Below are 16270 nucleotides of genomic sequence, written 5' to 3'. Positions count from 1 at the left end.
CATGCTACGCTTAGATTTTATCCAAAGTGACTTTCATCTATCTCATTAATATAACTGAGCAGTTGAAGGTTGAACTTTGCATTTTCTGATCAATAGTCCAACAATTTTTTTGTACCTGAGCATGTAGAATCATTTTATTAATCGGGACATGAAGACTCAAGTATAGCCAGCATGGATGTATAAACTGTATTAGCTAGTGTGTCTGATGTGTGTACAAAGGAATGTGCCACATATGGTATACATGTATGAACTGTTGTAGCTTAGTGTGTCCAACGTGTGTGCATTGGAATGTGACCATATATGGTAACGTAAGCTGGACCTAGGCAGAGTGGCCCCACCGTTCGTATGCTCAAGGGGGCCCACAAATAAGAAACAGACGTCGTGATGACGTGCAGGAATGTATAGTGGAAACTATAAGATGGGTTAGAGAGGGAGTTGCTTTGCAAACCAACTCGGGCTGTTATTGCTTGATGGTAAGAAGCTTCTGGTAACAAAACCCGAGACTCAGAGTGATCTCTTCAAGAATTTGGTGACCCCGATGTGATAGGAAAGGGGCAAAGGCGTGGCTGATTACTGTGGGCTTTCTTGATGAGCAGCACAAACAGGTGGCCACCTACAAAGGTAAGCAGCTTTTTGCTTATATACTTAGTTTGTGTTGTTTGCAGGGAATGGCCAGTGGTGGAAAGGATGCTTAACAAAGACCCATCCAATTTAAAGAACATTGCTTCCAGAGGAAATAAATGCATGCACTAGACTACGGTACTTAATAATAAAACAGCTAAATAAGCGTAAAGTAAAAGCAATAAGGATAAAGTTGTGGTGTCAGAGTCTACAGGACGTAATGGCAGCCTCTCCTGTGGAAACATTAGTGTTAAAACATCCGTTGTGTAAAGAGCTTATAACTAAGATCTCAAACAAATGGCAAAAGAGAGCTAAAAGTATGATGGCCAAAGGAAGGGACATTTGATGTAGCATTGTGTGAGGAAATGGAAACTCTGCTAAAAAAAACATTACAAGACTACAGCGAGAAACAAAAAGAGTACGCAGAGAGAATTAAAAAGACAGCAAGAAAGAGAGGTGTTAGCTCTGTTTAAGAAAGAAGGAGAAGAGGTAGTGAAAAAAAGAAAAAGCAGGAGAACAAAAAGTTTAAAAAGTCAGACAGCTAGGCACAGAATAACAGCAGGGAGGGGTTGGCAAAACCTCCCCCTTATGTGACCCTGGAAGGTCAATTCCCAGTACTCAAGGGAATGGTGGAAGTTTTAGGAGAAATGCAGATGGAACGTCATGTTGATTTGGATAAAGGGGATAGAGAGCTGTATGTGAAACCAAAGATGAGACAGGACACCAGGACAACTAAGAAGTGAGACAGATAAAGCGTTGAAAAGTAGAAGTAGATTATTATACAGCAGAGAGAATGAAGGTGAAGAGGAGTTATCATTCTGTGCAGGAAGTTGAAAATGCGGAAGAGATACAGGAAGACTTAGGCCCTTAGCTCCACAATTCCCAATTTTAATTAAATGAGCACAGGGACAATATGTGCCGTGGGCTACACAGGACCTTGAGGGGCTTGTCACTCACCCTCCTAACATCCACGAAGGAGCTGGAAAGTGGATAAAAGTGTTAGAGGATGAGACTGCTGGTAAACTTTTATATGTGGTGGACTTAAAAGCCCTTTTGGCAAAAATCTTGGGAGGAGGAAAGATGGAAGACATTCTCCAAGCTTTTGACTTGACTGAGGTGGTAGATACACATCACATGGATGGAATTGTCTTCGATGCTTACCGCCCTGCTGTGTGGCAGGCCCTGCATGCCGAGTATCCAACTAGAGTTGACCCAAAGGCATTAAAGGGCGATTAGTTGGGGAAAGCAGAGAACCCAACACTGTACATTCAGAGGCAACTGAAAAAATGGAATGAAGCGACAGAGGGGGGATCCAGAGGGAGATCCATTACTGGCTACACTGTTTAGACAAGCTGTGATAAATGCCATGCCACAGCCTGTAAAGTGCCAGCTGGAAGATGTGGTCAGCTTAAATTCCAAACCACACAAGGAATTCTGTGACCATGTTTCACATGCTGTCGACCAATACAGAAAGAATGAACAGAAACTAAGGACCCATGAAAAAGAGCTAAAGAGACAAATAAACATAAGAAAAAGTTCCAAGCTACAATATCATGGTCAAAGTTTATTCCCAACAACCAGAGCAGAAAGGGTGGAGAGCAAAACAGCCTCAAAGAGGCCAAAGAAACATCTGTGTTAACTTTCCACCAGGAGTGTGCTAGGGAGGTGGACAGACTGGACATAATGTTCATAATGCAACCCTTGGGGGGGGGTCCAAAACATGGTTATTAGAGATACCCAGAGAATCCTATAGGGGAGAACCAGTTACCAATTTTAACAACTAATGCTGAACAAGAACCCATGCTACATATTAAGGTAGAAGGTAGAACACACCCATGTTAGGAGACACAGGAGCAGTTTAAACATGCATGAATTCAAATTATTCCTCAACTAACAACAAAAGCGTGACTATACCTATTTTAGTCTCAAATCAGACTCCTGTTAATTTGTTAGGAAGAGATACATTATGTAAATTAGGGCTACAAATATGGTGCTCTTCAGAAGGTGTGTATATAGATACGAAAGGTATAGGAAATCAAATGATGATTACAGAGCCAAAAGCAAATGTGTACTGGACAGGACAGATAGAAAGTGATGTAAGTCATCAATTGAGTAAGAATCAATAAATGGGGGAAGTTCATTGAAGCACAGATTCCTGAGGCATATGTTACCAAATTCAGAGTTTGACTGTACAATGACCCAGACAAAGATGCTAGCCTAGAAAAGACATGCCTAGAAAAGCCACAAACAAAAATGACATCAACATCTGAAGTAGTACAGACAGTTGAAACTGAGCTACGTCAGGAAATGGAAAGTCAGGGTCCATCTGAGTTATGGTCTTAGCATGACACAAATGTAGGACTAATAAAGTCAGCCAGCCCAATCCGAATACAGCTCAAGTCAAATGTACAACTACCCTGAAAGACACAATGTCCTCTGAAATCTGAGGCAGAAGCCGGGATAAAAAATACTATCGAAGGCCTCGCAAAAGCAGGCGTGTTAATAGAAACAACCAGTAATTGTAATACTCCAATTTTTCCTGTGATTAAAGCAGACAAATCTAAATGGCGCCTCATTCATGACTTGCGAGCAATCAATGATATAACAGAGGACTGTCCAGCTGATGTTCCAAATCCACACACACTACTAACCAATGTCCCTCCCAGAGCCAAATACTTCACTGTGATTGATCTTTGTTCAGCCTTTTTCCGTGTTCCAGTGGCAGAAGAAAGTAGATATCTGTTTGCATTTACATGTGATGGTAAGCAATGTACGTACACTAGAATGTCGCAAGGGTTTAAACATTTACCACATATATTCAATCAGATTCTTAAGTCAGGTTCTTAAGACAGTTCACTGTTGCAATATATGGATGTTTTATTGACCTGCTCAACATCACGAGAACAATGCCATAGAGATTCCATTAAGGTACTCCGTCAGTTAGTTCAGGGGGGTAAAAAAAAAGTATCTAAAGCCAAACTACAATATTGCAAGCCACAAGTTGAATATTTAGGCCCTTTAATTTCATATGACACAAAAGCCAATATAGCCCCAACCCAATTAGAAGGCATGAGTAAAGCACCATTGCCACAAACAGTAAAGCAACTGATGACCTTTTTAGGGCTAACTGGTTTTAGTGCTGATTGGATAGAGGAATATTCAGTAAAAACAGCTCCACTGAGGGAGATAATAAAAGAAGTAGGACTGCAAGATGTAAGTGCTCCATTAAGATGGAATACAGATGCATTGTTAGCACTTGAATCTATAAAGAAAGAACTGAAAACAGTGCCTACCTTGGGTATACCTGATTATACTAAACTGTTCCACCTATATGTGGCCAACCAAGCTGAAGGGTAAACAAATAAAAACAGCGTCTAGCTTACTATAGCATTAAGCTAGATAATGTAGTGCAAAGTTACCCACTGTGCTATCAGCAAGGTCTTGCAGCAGTATATTACGCATATGAGAAAGCTTCCGCATTAACTATGGGTTAACCAGTAATCATTCATACACATCACAAAGCTGTAGAGTTGATAGAACAAGGGAAATCTGTTCTAACTCAGGCTCGTATTCTAGCTCACATATCCATATTTTACTATTAAGCGATGTAACACAGTTAACCCGGCTGAATTGATTCCTTTAGCGTATGAAGGTGAGCCCCATGGTTGTGTAGCTAATTCATTGGCATTCACTAGGTTACAGCCTGAACTGGAATCTATACCAATATCTGAAGCAGAAGTCACTTACTTCATTGATGGGTCTAGTTTTGGAGATCATTTAGGAAATCACAGAGGGTATTCAGTGTTAATGAAGGACAGAGAGGAATTTAATCCTGTTCTATCTTAACACTGTTTACAGCCATGCTCTGCTCAGTTAGCAGAACTAAAAGTGCGCACAGCTGCTTTCCAATTAGCAAAGAGGCAGATAAATATTTTTACGGACTCAGCCTATGCTTATGGTGTATATCATCTGTCTGGAGCAGTATGGAAACAGAGAGATTTTAAAAAGAGCGATGGAACCCCCATCCAACATGCCAAACAGATAGGTAAATTAATGTCTTCTATTATGTTACCAAAACGATTGTCAGTCATTTAATATCAGGCCCATAAAAAAGGGAATGAGTATGTCACTAAAGGTAACAATATAGCAGATTCAGAAGCAAAAAAAGGCCTTTGGATGTAAAGTAGCAGTATTAGCTCCAGTAAATCTTATAGAGCCACAGGCTCAGTTGGAGGATATTATTCGGATTCAACAGCAAGCAGGCCCATACGAACACTCTATGTGGCACAGGCTTTGCTGTTCATATGAAAGTCAAATCAAACTGCACTCTTAAATATTTTGATTCCAGATGCTCATGGGTTTGACCATTGTGCAAGAGTGGAGGTTATAAGGAAAATGGTGGATGAATTTTTATCCTCATGTGAAGTATGTGCCAAAAATGGAAAGGAACAGCGGCACCTATAGGCCATATACCGATACTTGAATGGCCATTTAAGCACTTAATGAAGGATTATGTGGAGATGATAAAAGCGAGTTCAAGGCAAAAAAAATATATGCTTAGACAGATTTAGTAGATGGGTATAAGCAGTACCATCTGCAGATGAGGGGGCAGGAACAGTTATAAAATTTCATACAAGGGAAGTAATACCTAGATACCTAGAAGTTGTTATTAGTCACAAGCCACAAACAAAAATGACATCAACATCTGAAGTAGTACAGACAGTTGAAACTGAGCTACGTCAGGAAATGGAAAGTCAGGGTCCATCTGAGTTATGGTCTTAGCATGACACAAATGTAGGACTAATAAAGTCAGCCAGCCCAATCCGAATACAGCTCAAGTCAAATGTACAACTACCCTGAAAGACACAATGTCCTCTGAAATCTGAGGCAGAAGCCGGGATAAAAAATATTATCGAAGGCCTCGCAAAAGCAGGCGTGTTAATAGAAACAACCAGTAATTGTAATACTCCAATTTTTCCTGTGATTAAAGCAGACAAATCTAAATGGCGCCTCATTCATGACTTGCGAGCAATCAATGATATAACAGAGGACTGTCCAGCTGATGTTCCAAATCCACACACACTACTAACCAATGTCCCTCCCAGAGCCAAATACTTCACTGTGATTGATCTTTGTTCAGCCTTTTTCCGTGTTCCAGTGGCAGAAGAAAGTAGATATCTGTTTGCATTTACATGTGATGGTAAGCAATGTACGTACACTAGAATGTCGCAAGGGTTTAAACATTTACCACATATATTCAATCAGATTCTTAAGTCAGGTTCTTAAGACAGTTCACTGTTGCAATATATGGATGTTTTATTGACCTGCTCAACATCACGAGAACAATGCCATAGAGATTCCATTAAGGTACTCCGTCAGTTAGTTCAGGGGGGTAAAAAAAAAGTATCTAAAGCCAAACTACAATATTGCAAGCCACAAGTTGAATATTTAGGCCCTTTAATTTCATATGACACAAAAGCCAATATAGCCCCAACCCAATTAGAAGGCATGAGTAAAGCACCATTGCCACAAACAGTAAAGCAACTGATGACCTTTTTAGGGCTAACTGGTTTTAGTGCTGATTGGATAGAGGAATATTCAGTAAAAACAGCTCCACTGAGGGAGATAATAAAAGAAGTAGGACTGCAAGATGTAAGTGCTCCATTAAGATGGAATACAGATGCATTGTTAGCACTTGAATCTATAAAGAAAGAACTGAAAACAGTGCCTACCTTGGGTATACCTGATTATACTAAACTGTTCCACCTATATGTGGCCAACCAAGCTGAAGGGTAAACAAATAAAAACAGCGTCTAGCTTACTATAGCATTAAGCTAGATAATGTAGTGCAAAGTTACCCACTGTGCTATCAGCAAGGTCTTGCAGCAGTATATTACGCATATGAGAAAGCTTCCGCATTAACTATGGGTTAACCAGTAATCATTCATACACATCACAAAGCTGTAGAGTTGATAGAACAAGGGAAATCTGTTCTAACTCAGGCTCGTATTCTAGCTCACATATCCATATTTTACTATTAAGCGATGTAACACAGTTAACCCGGCTGAATTGATTCCTTTAGCGTATGAAGGTGAGCCCCATGGTTGTGTAGCTAATTCATTGGCATTCACTAGGTTACAGCCTGAACTGGAATCTATACCAATATCTGAAGCAGAAGTCACTTACTTCATTGATGGGTCTAGTTTTGGAGATCATTTAGGAAATCACAGAGGGTATTCAGTGTTAATGAAGGACAGAGAGGAATTTAATCCTGTTCTATCTTAACACTGTTTACAGCCATGCTCTGCTCAGTTAGCAGAACTAAAAGTGCGCACAGCTGCTTTCCAATTAGCAAAGAGGCAGATAAATATTTTTACGGACTCAGCCTATGCTTATGGTGTATATCATCTGTCTGGAGCAGTATGGAAACAGAGAGATTTTAAAAAGAGCGATGGAACCCCCATCCAACATGCCAAACAGATAGGTAAATTAATGTCTTCTATTATGTTACCAAAACGATTGTCAGTCATTTAATATCAGGCCCATAAAAAAGGGAATGAGTATGTCACTAAAGGTAACAATATAGCAGATTCAGAAGCAAAAAAAGGCCTTTGGATGTAAAGTAGCAGTATTAGCTCCAGTAAATCTTATAGAGCCACAGGCTCAGTTGGAGGATATTATTCGGATTCAACAGCAAGCAGGCCCATACGAACACTCTATGTGGCACAGGCTTTGCTGTTCATATGAAAGTCAAATCAAACTGCACTCTTAAATATTTTGATTCCAGATGCTCATGGGTTTGACCATTGTGCAAGAGTGGAGGTTATAAGGAAAATGGTGGATGAATTTTTATCCTCATGTGAAGTATGTGCCAAAAATGGAAAGGAACAGCGGCACCTATAGGCCATATACCGATACTTGAATGGCCATTTAAGCACTTAATGAAGGATTATGTGGAGATGATAAAAGCGAGTTCAAGGCAAAAAAAATATATGCTTAGACAGATTTAGTAGATGGGTATAAGCAGTACCATCTGCAGATGAGGGGGCAGGAACAGTTATAAAATTTCATACAAGGGAAGTAATACCTAGATTTGGAATTCCATCGAAGATTAGCTCAGATAATGGATCAGCGTTCATTCAGAAAACTGTAAAGCAAGTACTGCAACAACTGAGAATAAAACAAAGATTAGGATCTGTCTACCATCCACAATTGCAAGGGATGGTAGAAAGAATAAATGGTACACTCAAGGTCAAACTTAACAAAATCTGTGAAAGTACTAAACTTAACTGGGTTGATGCTTCACCTCTCGCACTAATGAGCTATCGCATGCAAACTAACAGAAGGACACACCTAACCCCGCATGAAATGCTTACAGGTCGACCAATGCCTGTGCCATATTGCAGAGGTCCCTATAAAGGGCCTCCACTAGAGCAATTGCAAATGGAACTTAGGTCTCATATGAAGAAACTAACTACAATACATAATGCAATCTATGTGCAGGAGAAAAGCAAGGAGCCCACTGAGGAGGCAGACACTCCATGCCCAATTGTTCCAGGAGACCAGATATATCTGAGAGTGTTCAGGAGGAAGTGGAACGAACCCAGAGGGAGGGGCCCTACAAAGTCGTAGCAGCCACTCCAACAGCGGTCCAGGTGGAAAGCAGAACCATGTGGTATCATTTGAACCACTGCACGAGACTCACCAAAGTAAGTACGGAAAGAGAAGGAGGAAAATCGAAGACAGACAAAGCGGAAGGAGGAGCAAAGAACCCAACATCCAAGGGTAGAGACATGACGGCAAAAGCAGTTTGGAGGAGTCTGCACCTGCTTTGCAATTTTTCCCCTTATCTGGCTTTTATCGGAGGAGTATCTGTCTGATGCCGTGTTGGCACATCTGATTGGATGCCCACTGGGAATTCTGAGGACATCTGAAGCTGGCACAATGTCTCAGCTCCTGCACATGAAGATCCCCAACTTTGCCAGTGCGGTGCTGGACAGCCTGAATGAGCAGCGGCTGCTGGGCCAGCACTGTGATGTGGCCATTATGGTTAATGGACAGGCCTTTAAGGCCCACCGTGCCGTGCTGGCTGCCAGCAGCCTTTACTTCCGTGACCTCTTCAGTGACAGCAGCCAGACTCTGTTCGAACTCCCCTTTTTGGTGTCCCCATCCTGTTTCCAGCAGATTCTTTCTTTCTGCTACACGGGCAGAATGATGGTGACAGCCAGTGACCAGCTCATGGTCATGTACACAGCTGGTTACCTGCAGATCCAGAACATTGTGGAGCGTGGAATGGACTTGATGTTCAAGGCCAATGCTCCATTCTGTGACTCTCAGACATCTGCTACAGACAATCGTCCCAGCCCAAACAACAACAACGCCTCACTGTTGCTAGGTGACCTGCCTACGTCTGTCTGTAAAATTAAAGAGGAGAAGCTGGAGACCCCTGTGTGTACTCAGAGTGAAGTAAAGCAAACTGATGATGATGCCAAGGGACTCAGGAGCAGATCTTTGAGAGGGAGTGCACTTTTCTACACCACTGGTGCAGGAAACGGGACCCTGAATGTGGTTCACCCAAATGAGCACTCATCAAGAGATCACTCAAGCCCTGGAGCCTCCAGCCTGCCCACCACGGACAGCCCCACTTCCCATCAAAATGAGGAAGAAGACTTTGAAGATGACTCATATGATGACCTTACCAGTGGGAAGATCTATGGAGATTCGGCCAGTCTCTATGGCATGCATGAGAGGATGGAGGTGTTCTCCCTGCCTCCATCCCTGGAGAGCCATTTCTGCTTGCAGCTCGGAGGTGACAGAGAAGCTCTTCCTGCAGGACTTATCAGTCAGATTGGCTACCGTTGCCACCCTGCACTCTACACAGAAGGAGACCCAGGTGAGAGGCTGGAGCTAATTGCAGGATCTGGTGTGTTCATGAGACGTGGGCAGCTAATGAAATATCACTTGTGTGCTGGGGTCAAGCACAAAGTCCTTCTCCGGCGCCTGCTTGCTGCTTTTTTTGACAGGAATACACTGGCAGACAGCTGTGGGACAGGCATCCGCTTCTCCAATTGTGATCCCAATCGCAAACCTCTGGACAGCCATATACTCAACACAGTCAAACTTTACTGTCAGAACTTCGCCCCAAACTTCAAGGAGAGTGAGATGAATGTGATCGCTGCAGGTATGTGTACCAATGCACGCCGGCTTCGTAAGCGCTGGTTGCCAAAGATCAATTCTATGCTGCCAGAGGCTATTGAAGTGTACAGGGGCTCTGTGGTGTTAGGCCAGGTAGATGGAGTTACACAGCCCAGTCCATCGTTCCTGTTTGAGTGTGACTTCAAACACCTGGCCCAGGCAAACCTGACTCTGGAGCAGCATCTCTACAATGACTGCAGAGAAACACTGAGAAATCACTTTCCCGGTGCCGTCATGGAGGAGGGAGCCAGCACAGAGGCAAACAAGGGTGAAGTGCTGTGATTCAGATAATCCAGAGGATGTGCCTCCAAGGCATCTGGAGAACTGAGAGAGAGAAGGGACAGTCCTCACCTTCAACCCGGACAGTAAGACAGTTGAAGGGGACAGTAGCAGCCCCAAAAGTCAGCCAGAGGAACAAAGTGAAGAGCAGGCACTATTTTTCAAAAAAGGAGTGCTATCACTAATTATATGGCTTCATGCCAATGAAATAACATGTCAAAATCTGCACGATGGACATTGACATGCAATGAATATATCAAAGAACTTTAATGACAAATACAGCATTTTGCAAAAAGCAGCAATTTATCTTAAGTAATACTCTCTCTCTCTTACATGCACACACACACACAAATACTCCTGTCAGAGCACCAATACATCAAGCCCAAGGCTTAAGGAAAGGAAAGAAAATTAACTTAGAAAACTGTAGAAATCAAAGTATAACACCCCCCTCAATAGAGAAATATATAGATATGACAATAGTAGTAGCAGATATTTTTGGGGTTGTGGAAAAGAGCACCTTCTGACCTCTTTACCATTAGGATGGAAAGGAATATGTACTAGAGTAAGACTACTTCAGGAGATTAACATGATACACTGAATGGTACAGTAAAATGGTAGGGTTGCATCAGGAAGGGCATCCCGGCATAAAACTTGTGCCAAGTTGTTGTGCAGACCAGTTGGTCTGCTGTGGTGACCCCTCACACACGTAGGGAGCTGTTGAAAGATCAACAACAACAAAATGCTTTAACTGCACTTGGAGAGCAGCTAGATGCAACAAGTACAATGACATGGCAAAACAGACAGGCTCTTGAATGGTTATTGGCAGATAACGGCGGTGTATGTGTATTGTTTGGTGACCAATGCTGTACTTATTTCCCTAATAACACAGCTCCTGATGGTGCAAAAATTGAAAAACTTCAGACTGAAATCCACAACCAATGCTGGGAAAGACAATAAAATATGGGACTGGTTAGATCTGAGTTTGGGAAATTGGGGAGCAAGGTTTGCTAAAATAGGAATGTTCTTGGGAATTTCAATAGTAGTGGGAGGATTGTTGCTCTGTTGTGTACTTCCTATATTAAAGCCACTCGTCATAAAAGCCACAGTTCAACAAATGGAAGTATTAAAAACACTCCTAAAGGATAGTAAGGACATTTGCTGCCGTGATTGCGATTCACAAACATCGGAAGAGGATTCAAGCACCTCAGATGAGGACAAAGAAGATGATTAGAGACGGACCATGCCTTGGGTGAAAGTACCAGCCTGACCTCTCCCCAAAAGGTGGCTCCCTAAGATGCGCAAAGTATCTTCCATTTTATGTTCGATGTGATTTACATAACAAGTGCTCACCAATTTTGAATATGTGCTTATGGTTCATAGAGCTGTCAGAAGCCTGTATAATGTCTGTCTTATCTAAAATTCCTAGAAGAGTGATGTTGTCTGATTTCTGTGAAAAACTGAAAATGCTTCACTTTAAATTTCTCATTGATCTCATGGAGCATTTCAACTCCTCAGGATGTTAATTCAGCATCAACCTCTACTCAATTACTACCTTAATCTACAATACTTCAGCAGCTTGGTGCATGATCCAGCTCTCTCTGTATTTAGCTCTCGCCTTCTTCATCCCATTACTAGAAGTGACTTCATAAAGGTAGTGGTACTGTATGAAATGTTAGATGGTGTTTGAAATGTGAACGACTGGCAGAATTAAATGAGGCAGGAAGTGAAAGCACCACACAGGGAGGATAAATGTGGTTTTGATTGTGCACAGGTCAGATAAAGGGAGAGAATGCAGAGCATGCATGGGCACCTTCACTCAAAGTGAGACAGATTTAATTACATTTCACCACTGCTCTTTTCCAAATGCCTGGCCAATGGTTCAGATCATCACCGGCTGATTATTTAGACCTTTGTTGCAGAACTGTAATTATTATTTATAGGCCAATTTAACTTTGGTGACTTTGGGCTGAGTGGGTCTCTAAAACCTCCAACAAACGTTGTTTGATATTAAAACTTTACTAAAATAATTGAAAATAATTGCATTATTTTGAAGATTTAAGCATGGTTATGAAAACCTAGACTCTGACATTGTTTATCTTGAGGACATTATGACTAACAGTGTGCTGAAAGTGTAACAGAGGAGCGATTGGTCAGCTTATCCTTCAAGCTGTGTATGGCCACATTTTCCTTACAAGACTTTGAGCATGGTTATGAAAATGTAATAAAAACCGGACACTTCATCAGGAACTGCATCAGTGTAGAGCTTTGATATCACTGAGAGACGAGTCTGAGAGTCTTTTATATGGAAGCTATACATGGAGAGTGTAATAGCACTGAGACTCCTTCTGTTTCATCTAACATGCTTGTAGAGGATTATTAGACATTCTTAGACATGTGATACTCTTCACTTTAGACCACAGGATCAAATCCATAGACTGAGAAACTCAATGGAAAACATCAATTCTGTGTTACTGCAGGCATTTCTGCACTTACCTGGGTGTATTTTGGCGTGAAAAAGCTTAACCTCCTGGCAGAGGAAATCAGTTATTTTAATGCCATTTTTCCAAGAGCCTCTGGACAAACCTGCTATGAAATAGTCCAAAAGAATATTAGCCACTATCCTGCACATTATATTTGTTTATGTGCAATAATTGCTTCATAGCTTTTATTAGAAAGAGACAGTGCTGTATTTTTTTGCTTTTCTTAATTTTATGCTAATTAGGTATGATGCAGTAAAGAGACGAATCCAAACAACTGGCTAAAATAACTTTTTACATTTGACAGACGCCCTTATCCAGAGCAACTTACAATTTATACAACTGAGAAATTGATAGTTAAGGACCTTGCTCAGAGGCCCAGCATTGGAAGCTTGGTGGACCTGGGATTTGAACTCACAACCTTCCAATCCATAGTCCAACACCTTAACCAGAGAGCGACAACACACACTTCATTGGGTCAATCCTATGATGTATGTAGTCCAACGTTTCTTTGGTTCCCCAGTCAAAACTTTAGTTTCTACCTCCAAATAGTTCCTATTTACTATAAATAGAACCATGATTTCATCTTTCATCTTGTATAGGGACAACTAATCTAAGCTTTAGATATAAAAGCTTTAAAATAAAGCTTGTTATATAGAGTTTACTAGTTAGATAGCTAACTAGCAAAGCCTAGCATGTAACATAACATGCTAGCATGTAACAAGAAGTTATATGCATAACACTTTTAGCACTGACAGGTAAAGTAAATAACATCTAAAATAACTCCTCATCATGGCTCCTATAGTGGCAGCAAGTGAACATTTTGTCCTCAAACTTGATGTGTTAGAAGCAGGAAAAATGGACAAGTGAGGACGGATTTGAGCGAGTTTGATAAAGGGCCAAATGGTGAGGGCTAGACGACCGGATCAGAGAATCTCAAAAACTGCAGCTCTTGTGCGGTGTTCCCGGTCTGCAGTGGTCAGTATCTATCAAAAGTATCCTTTAAGTCCTGTAAGTCCTTTACGTTCCGTAAGTATCATTTAAGTCCTGGGCCCCACTTCACAACTTAAAGGACTTAAAGGATCTGCTGCTAACATATTTGTTCCAGATACCACAGCACACCTTCAGGGATCTAGTGGAGTTCATGCCTTGAGGCAGGTGGATATAATGTTATGCCTGATCAGTGTATAGCTACTATAGTTTCTTATCAGTCCTAGAAAGAAAGAAAGAAAGAAAGAAAGAAAGAACACTGGATGAGTAACAACAGTATTAATCAATACATGCAAAAAAGGGACAAATTACAACAATAATGAAAATTTTATTTACATTATGTTGTCGGCCAAAACATAAGCCAACAGTGGCATTATTTTTAGATGTTCACAGTAGCATCATGCCTAGTATCATGTATAATTTCACCAGTTACTACATGTATAGGAAATACAATACCACAAAATATTCGTCATGACTGCTGAGCAGAATTCAAAGCATTTATTTTAGTTTTGCGCTCAACACATGCTGGCTTTCAGCTGAAGTAAACAGCAGGTGTTCACTTATGTCTGACCAACACCAGCCTCCCACAGTGCCCTTCACCTGTACTGGATGAAGGTCATTTCCCCCCTGGCTGACCGCAGGATTTCAAACAGCTACACAGCTTTGAGTAGGTCCATTGCATCTCTCCGGCTTTCAGAAGTCATAAATATAAAAGGCTCTATGATGCACAAAAACAAGAATTTAATTTTCTTTCTTTCATCTAGGTCATATGACATTCTGTAGAATAATGTATGGAATGCTGCATTGCTAGCAGAGACCACAGCAGGCATATCAAGCTAAAATACCCGTTACAGAAATAGACAAACACACATAGGATTCGGATTTCCAACAACAACAAAAGACTGGAATGATAACTCCACCTCATGTGGAATTCATAGGAATTCTAACAGACCAGTGATTTTTTTTATTATTATTTTAAATTTCTTCTGAGCTTTAACACCACTGCAGACTTTGGGTTGTTTTCAGTGTGTTCGAGTGAGGATAGAGAGAATTTTAAACAAATATTGTGTGCATCACTATTCAGTCTTCAGATCAATTTGAAAAGTCTACACACTCCTGTTCAGATGGCATATTAAAAAAACCAAGATAAATCAAACTTTCTCCATCCTCAATGTGACATTATAGAGTATAAAAATGAAGTGAAAAACAGTTTTATGGGAGGGTAAAAGGAAACATAATAAGCTACAATCACCTGGTTGTATAAGTGTATACATCCTTTATAACTGGTGGGTGTGGCTGTGTTCAGAATGAACCAATCACATTCAGTCTCATACTCAAACATAATTGTGAGGATGTGGTAACTCAGAGGTTAAGGTGTTTGGTTACTAATCAGAAGGTTGTGAGTTCCCAGGTCTACCGAGCTGCCACTGCTGGACCTCTGAGCAAGGCCCTTAACTCTCAACTGCTCACTTGTATAAAATAAGATTAAATGAGCCAGAATCGTTCAGTTGCCGTTAATTAAATGATTGGGATTGACCCCAAATATGGATCATAGCTGCTTCTGTAGGATTTTTCTTCACATTTTCTAGGTTTCATCCAACTACTAAAGCCTAAAATGAGTTTAGAAAGCATGCATATCTCACAAAAGTTTCAGGAGATTCAGGAGAGGGGTGTGTAGACTTTTCATATCCATGTGATAATGTTCTTTAATTTAAACTGATTGTTTTGGCAGGAAGAAGTCAATAATGAGCTCAGAAACTACAGAGCTATTAGTTCCTCAAGAGCTCTTGGTTGCTGTTGCGGAAAGGACATTATCAATCAAATTATCATCATCAGTTATATTATTTCCTGTCCAGTGTCACCCAAATGTGGATGAGGTTCCCTTCCGAGTCTGGTTCCTCTCAAGGTTTCTTCCTCATATCATCTCAGGGAGTTTTTCCTTGCCACCATCACCTCAGGCTTGCTCATTAGGGTAAAATAGTAACTTAACTATAAACGTTATATGTCTCTATACTTCTGTAAAGCTGTTTTGAGACGATGTCCATTTATTAAAAGCGGTATACAAATTAATTGGATTGAATCGAATGAACTAATCTGTTCTTTAATTTTAACTAATTGTTTTGTGTAGCATCGTTCTGGCTTGTGCCGGAAACAACAATAAGTCCACTGACAGTTTGATACTGATTTTTATTAATTAATTAATTTATTTTTTTATACAATTATGAGCACTTGCTGTAAGTGTTTACTCAGCTTATCCTTGAAATGATAAAAATATATATATATTTTTTCAAGGATATACAGTACTCAATATTCAAGGATATAAATTAGCCTGCATTCCAGAGATTCTTTTATGAACTTATCTAGTTGCTTTGCTGTGTGTCAGAAAATGATTATAGAAATAAAATACAATGCATAAATAATGTTTTTTCTACGTTTTTATGATTGATGTAATAATTACAGCTTTAATAATAATAAAGAAAGAAAAGCTAGATCATTTTAACATAATTCATGCAGCAACATATATGGGTAACATACAAGACTCCTATTAAATGTTATTTTTGCCATCTTTTTTATGTTTTATTTTTTAAAATTATATCTTGGACTCGAAACCATAACTACTACAAACGTGCAATCATGTGCCTGTTATGAGTATGTTTATTAGTCAAGCTTGTGACGGTTATTGGACCTTGAGTTCCATCTCTTTCCCA

The 16270-nt window shown here is 40.5% G+C and overlaps 1 protein-coding gene across 1 annotated transcript; it reads left to right on the top strand.

Moving 5' to 3' along the window:
• The first annotated feature begins 486 nt into the window (after window positions 1-486).
• On the top strand, window positions 487-11876 carry LOC131362807 (nucleus accumbens-associated protein 2-like). Its single transcript, XM_058405098.1, has 2 exons — window positions 487-621; window positions 8125-11876. The coding sequence occupies exon 2, from the start codon at window positions 8566-8568 to the stop codon at window positions 10096-10098; it is 1533 nt and encodes a 510-aa protein (XP_058261081.1). The 5' UTR covers window positions 487-621; window positions 8125-8565; the 3' UTR covers window positions 10099-11876.
• Window positions 11877-16270: the final 4394 nt, after the last annotated feature.

Source organism: Hemibagrus wyckioides, linkage group LG12 (genome assembly GCF_019097595.1).
Source record: "Hemibagrus wyckioides isolate EC202008001 linkage group LG12, SWU_Hwy_1.0, whole genome shotgun sequence".
Classification (NCBI taxonomy): Eukaryota; Metazoa; Chordata; class Actinopteri; order Siluriformes; family Bagridae; genus Hemibagrus; species Hemibagrus wyckioides.
The sequence above is the reverse complement of the archived record's forward strand: the minus strand, read 5'-3'. Positions and strand labels throughout refer to the sequence as shown.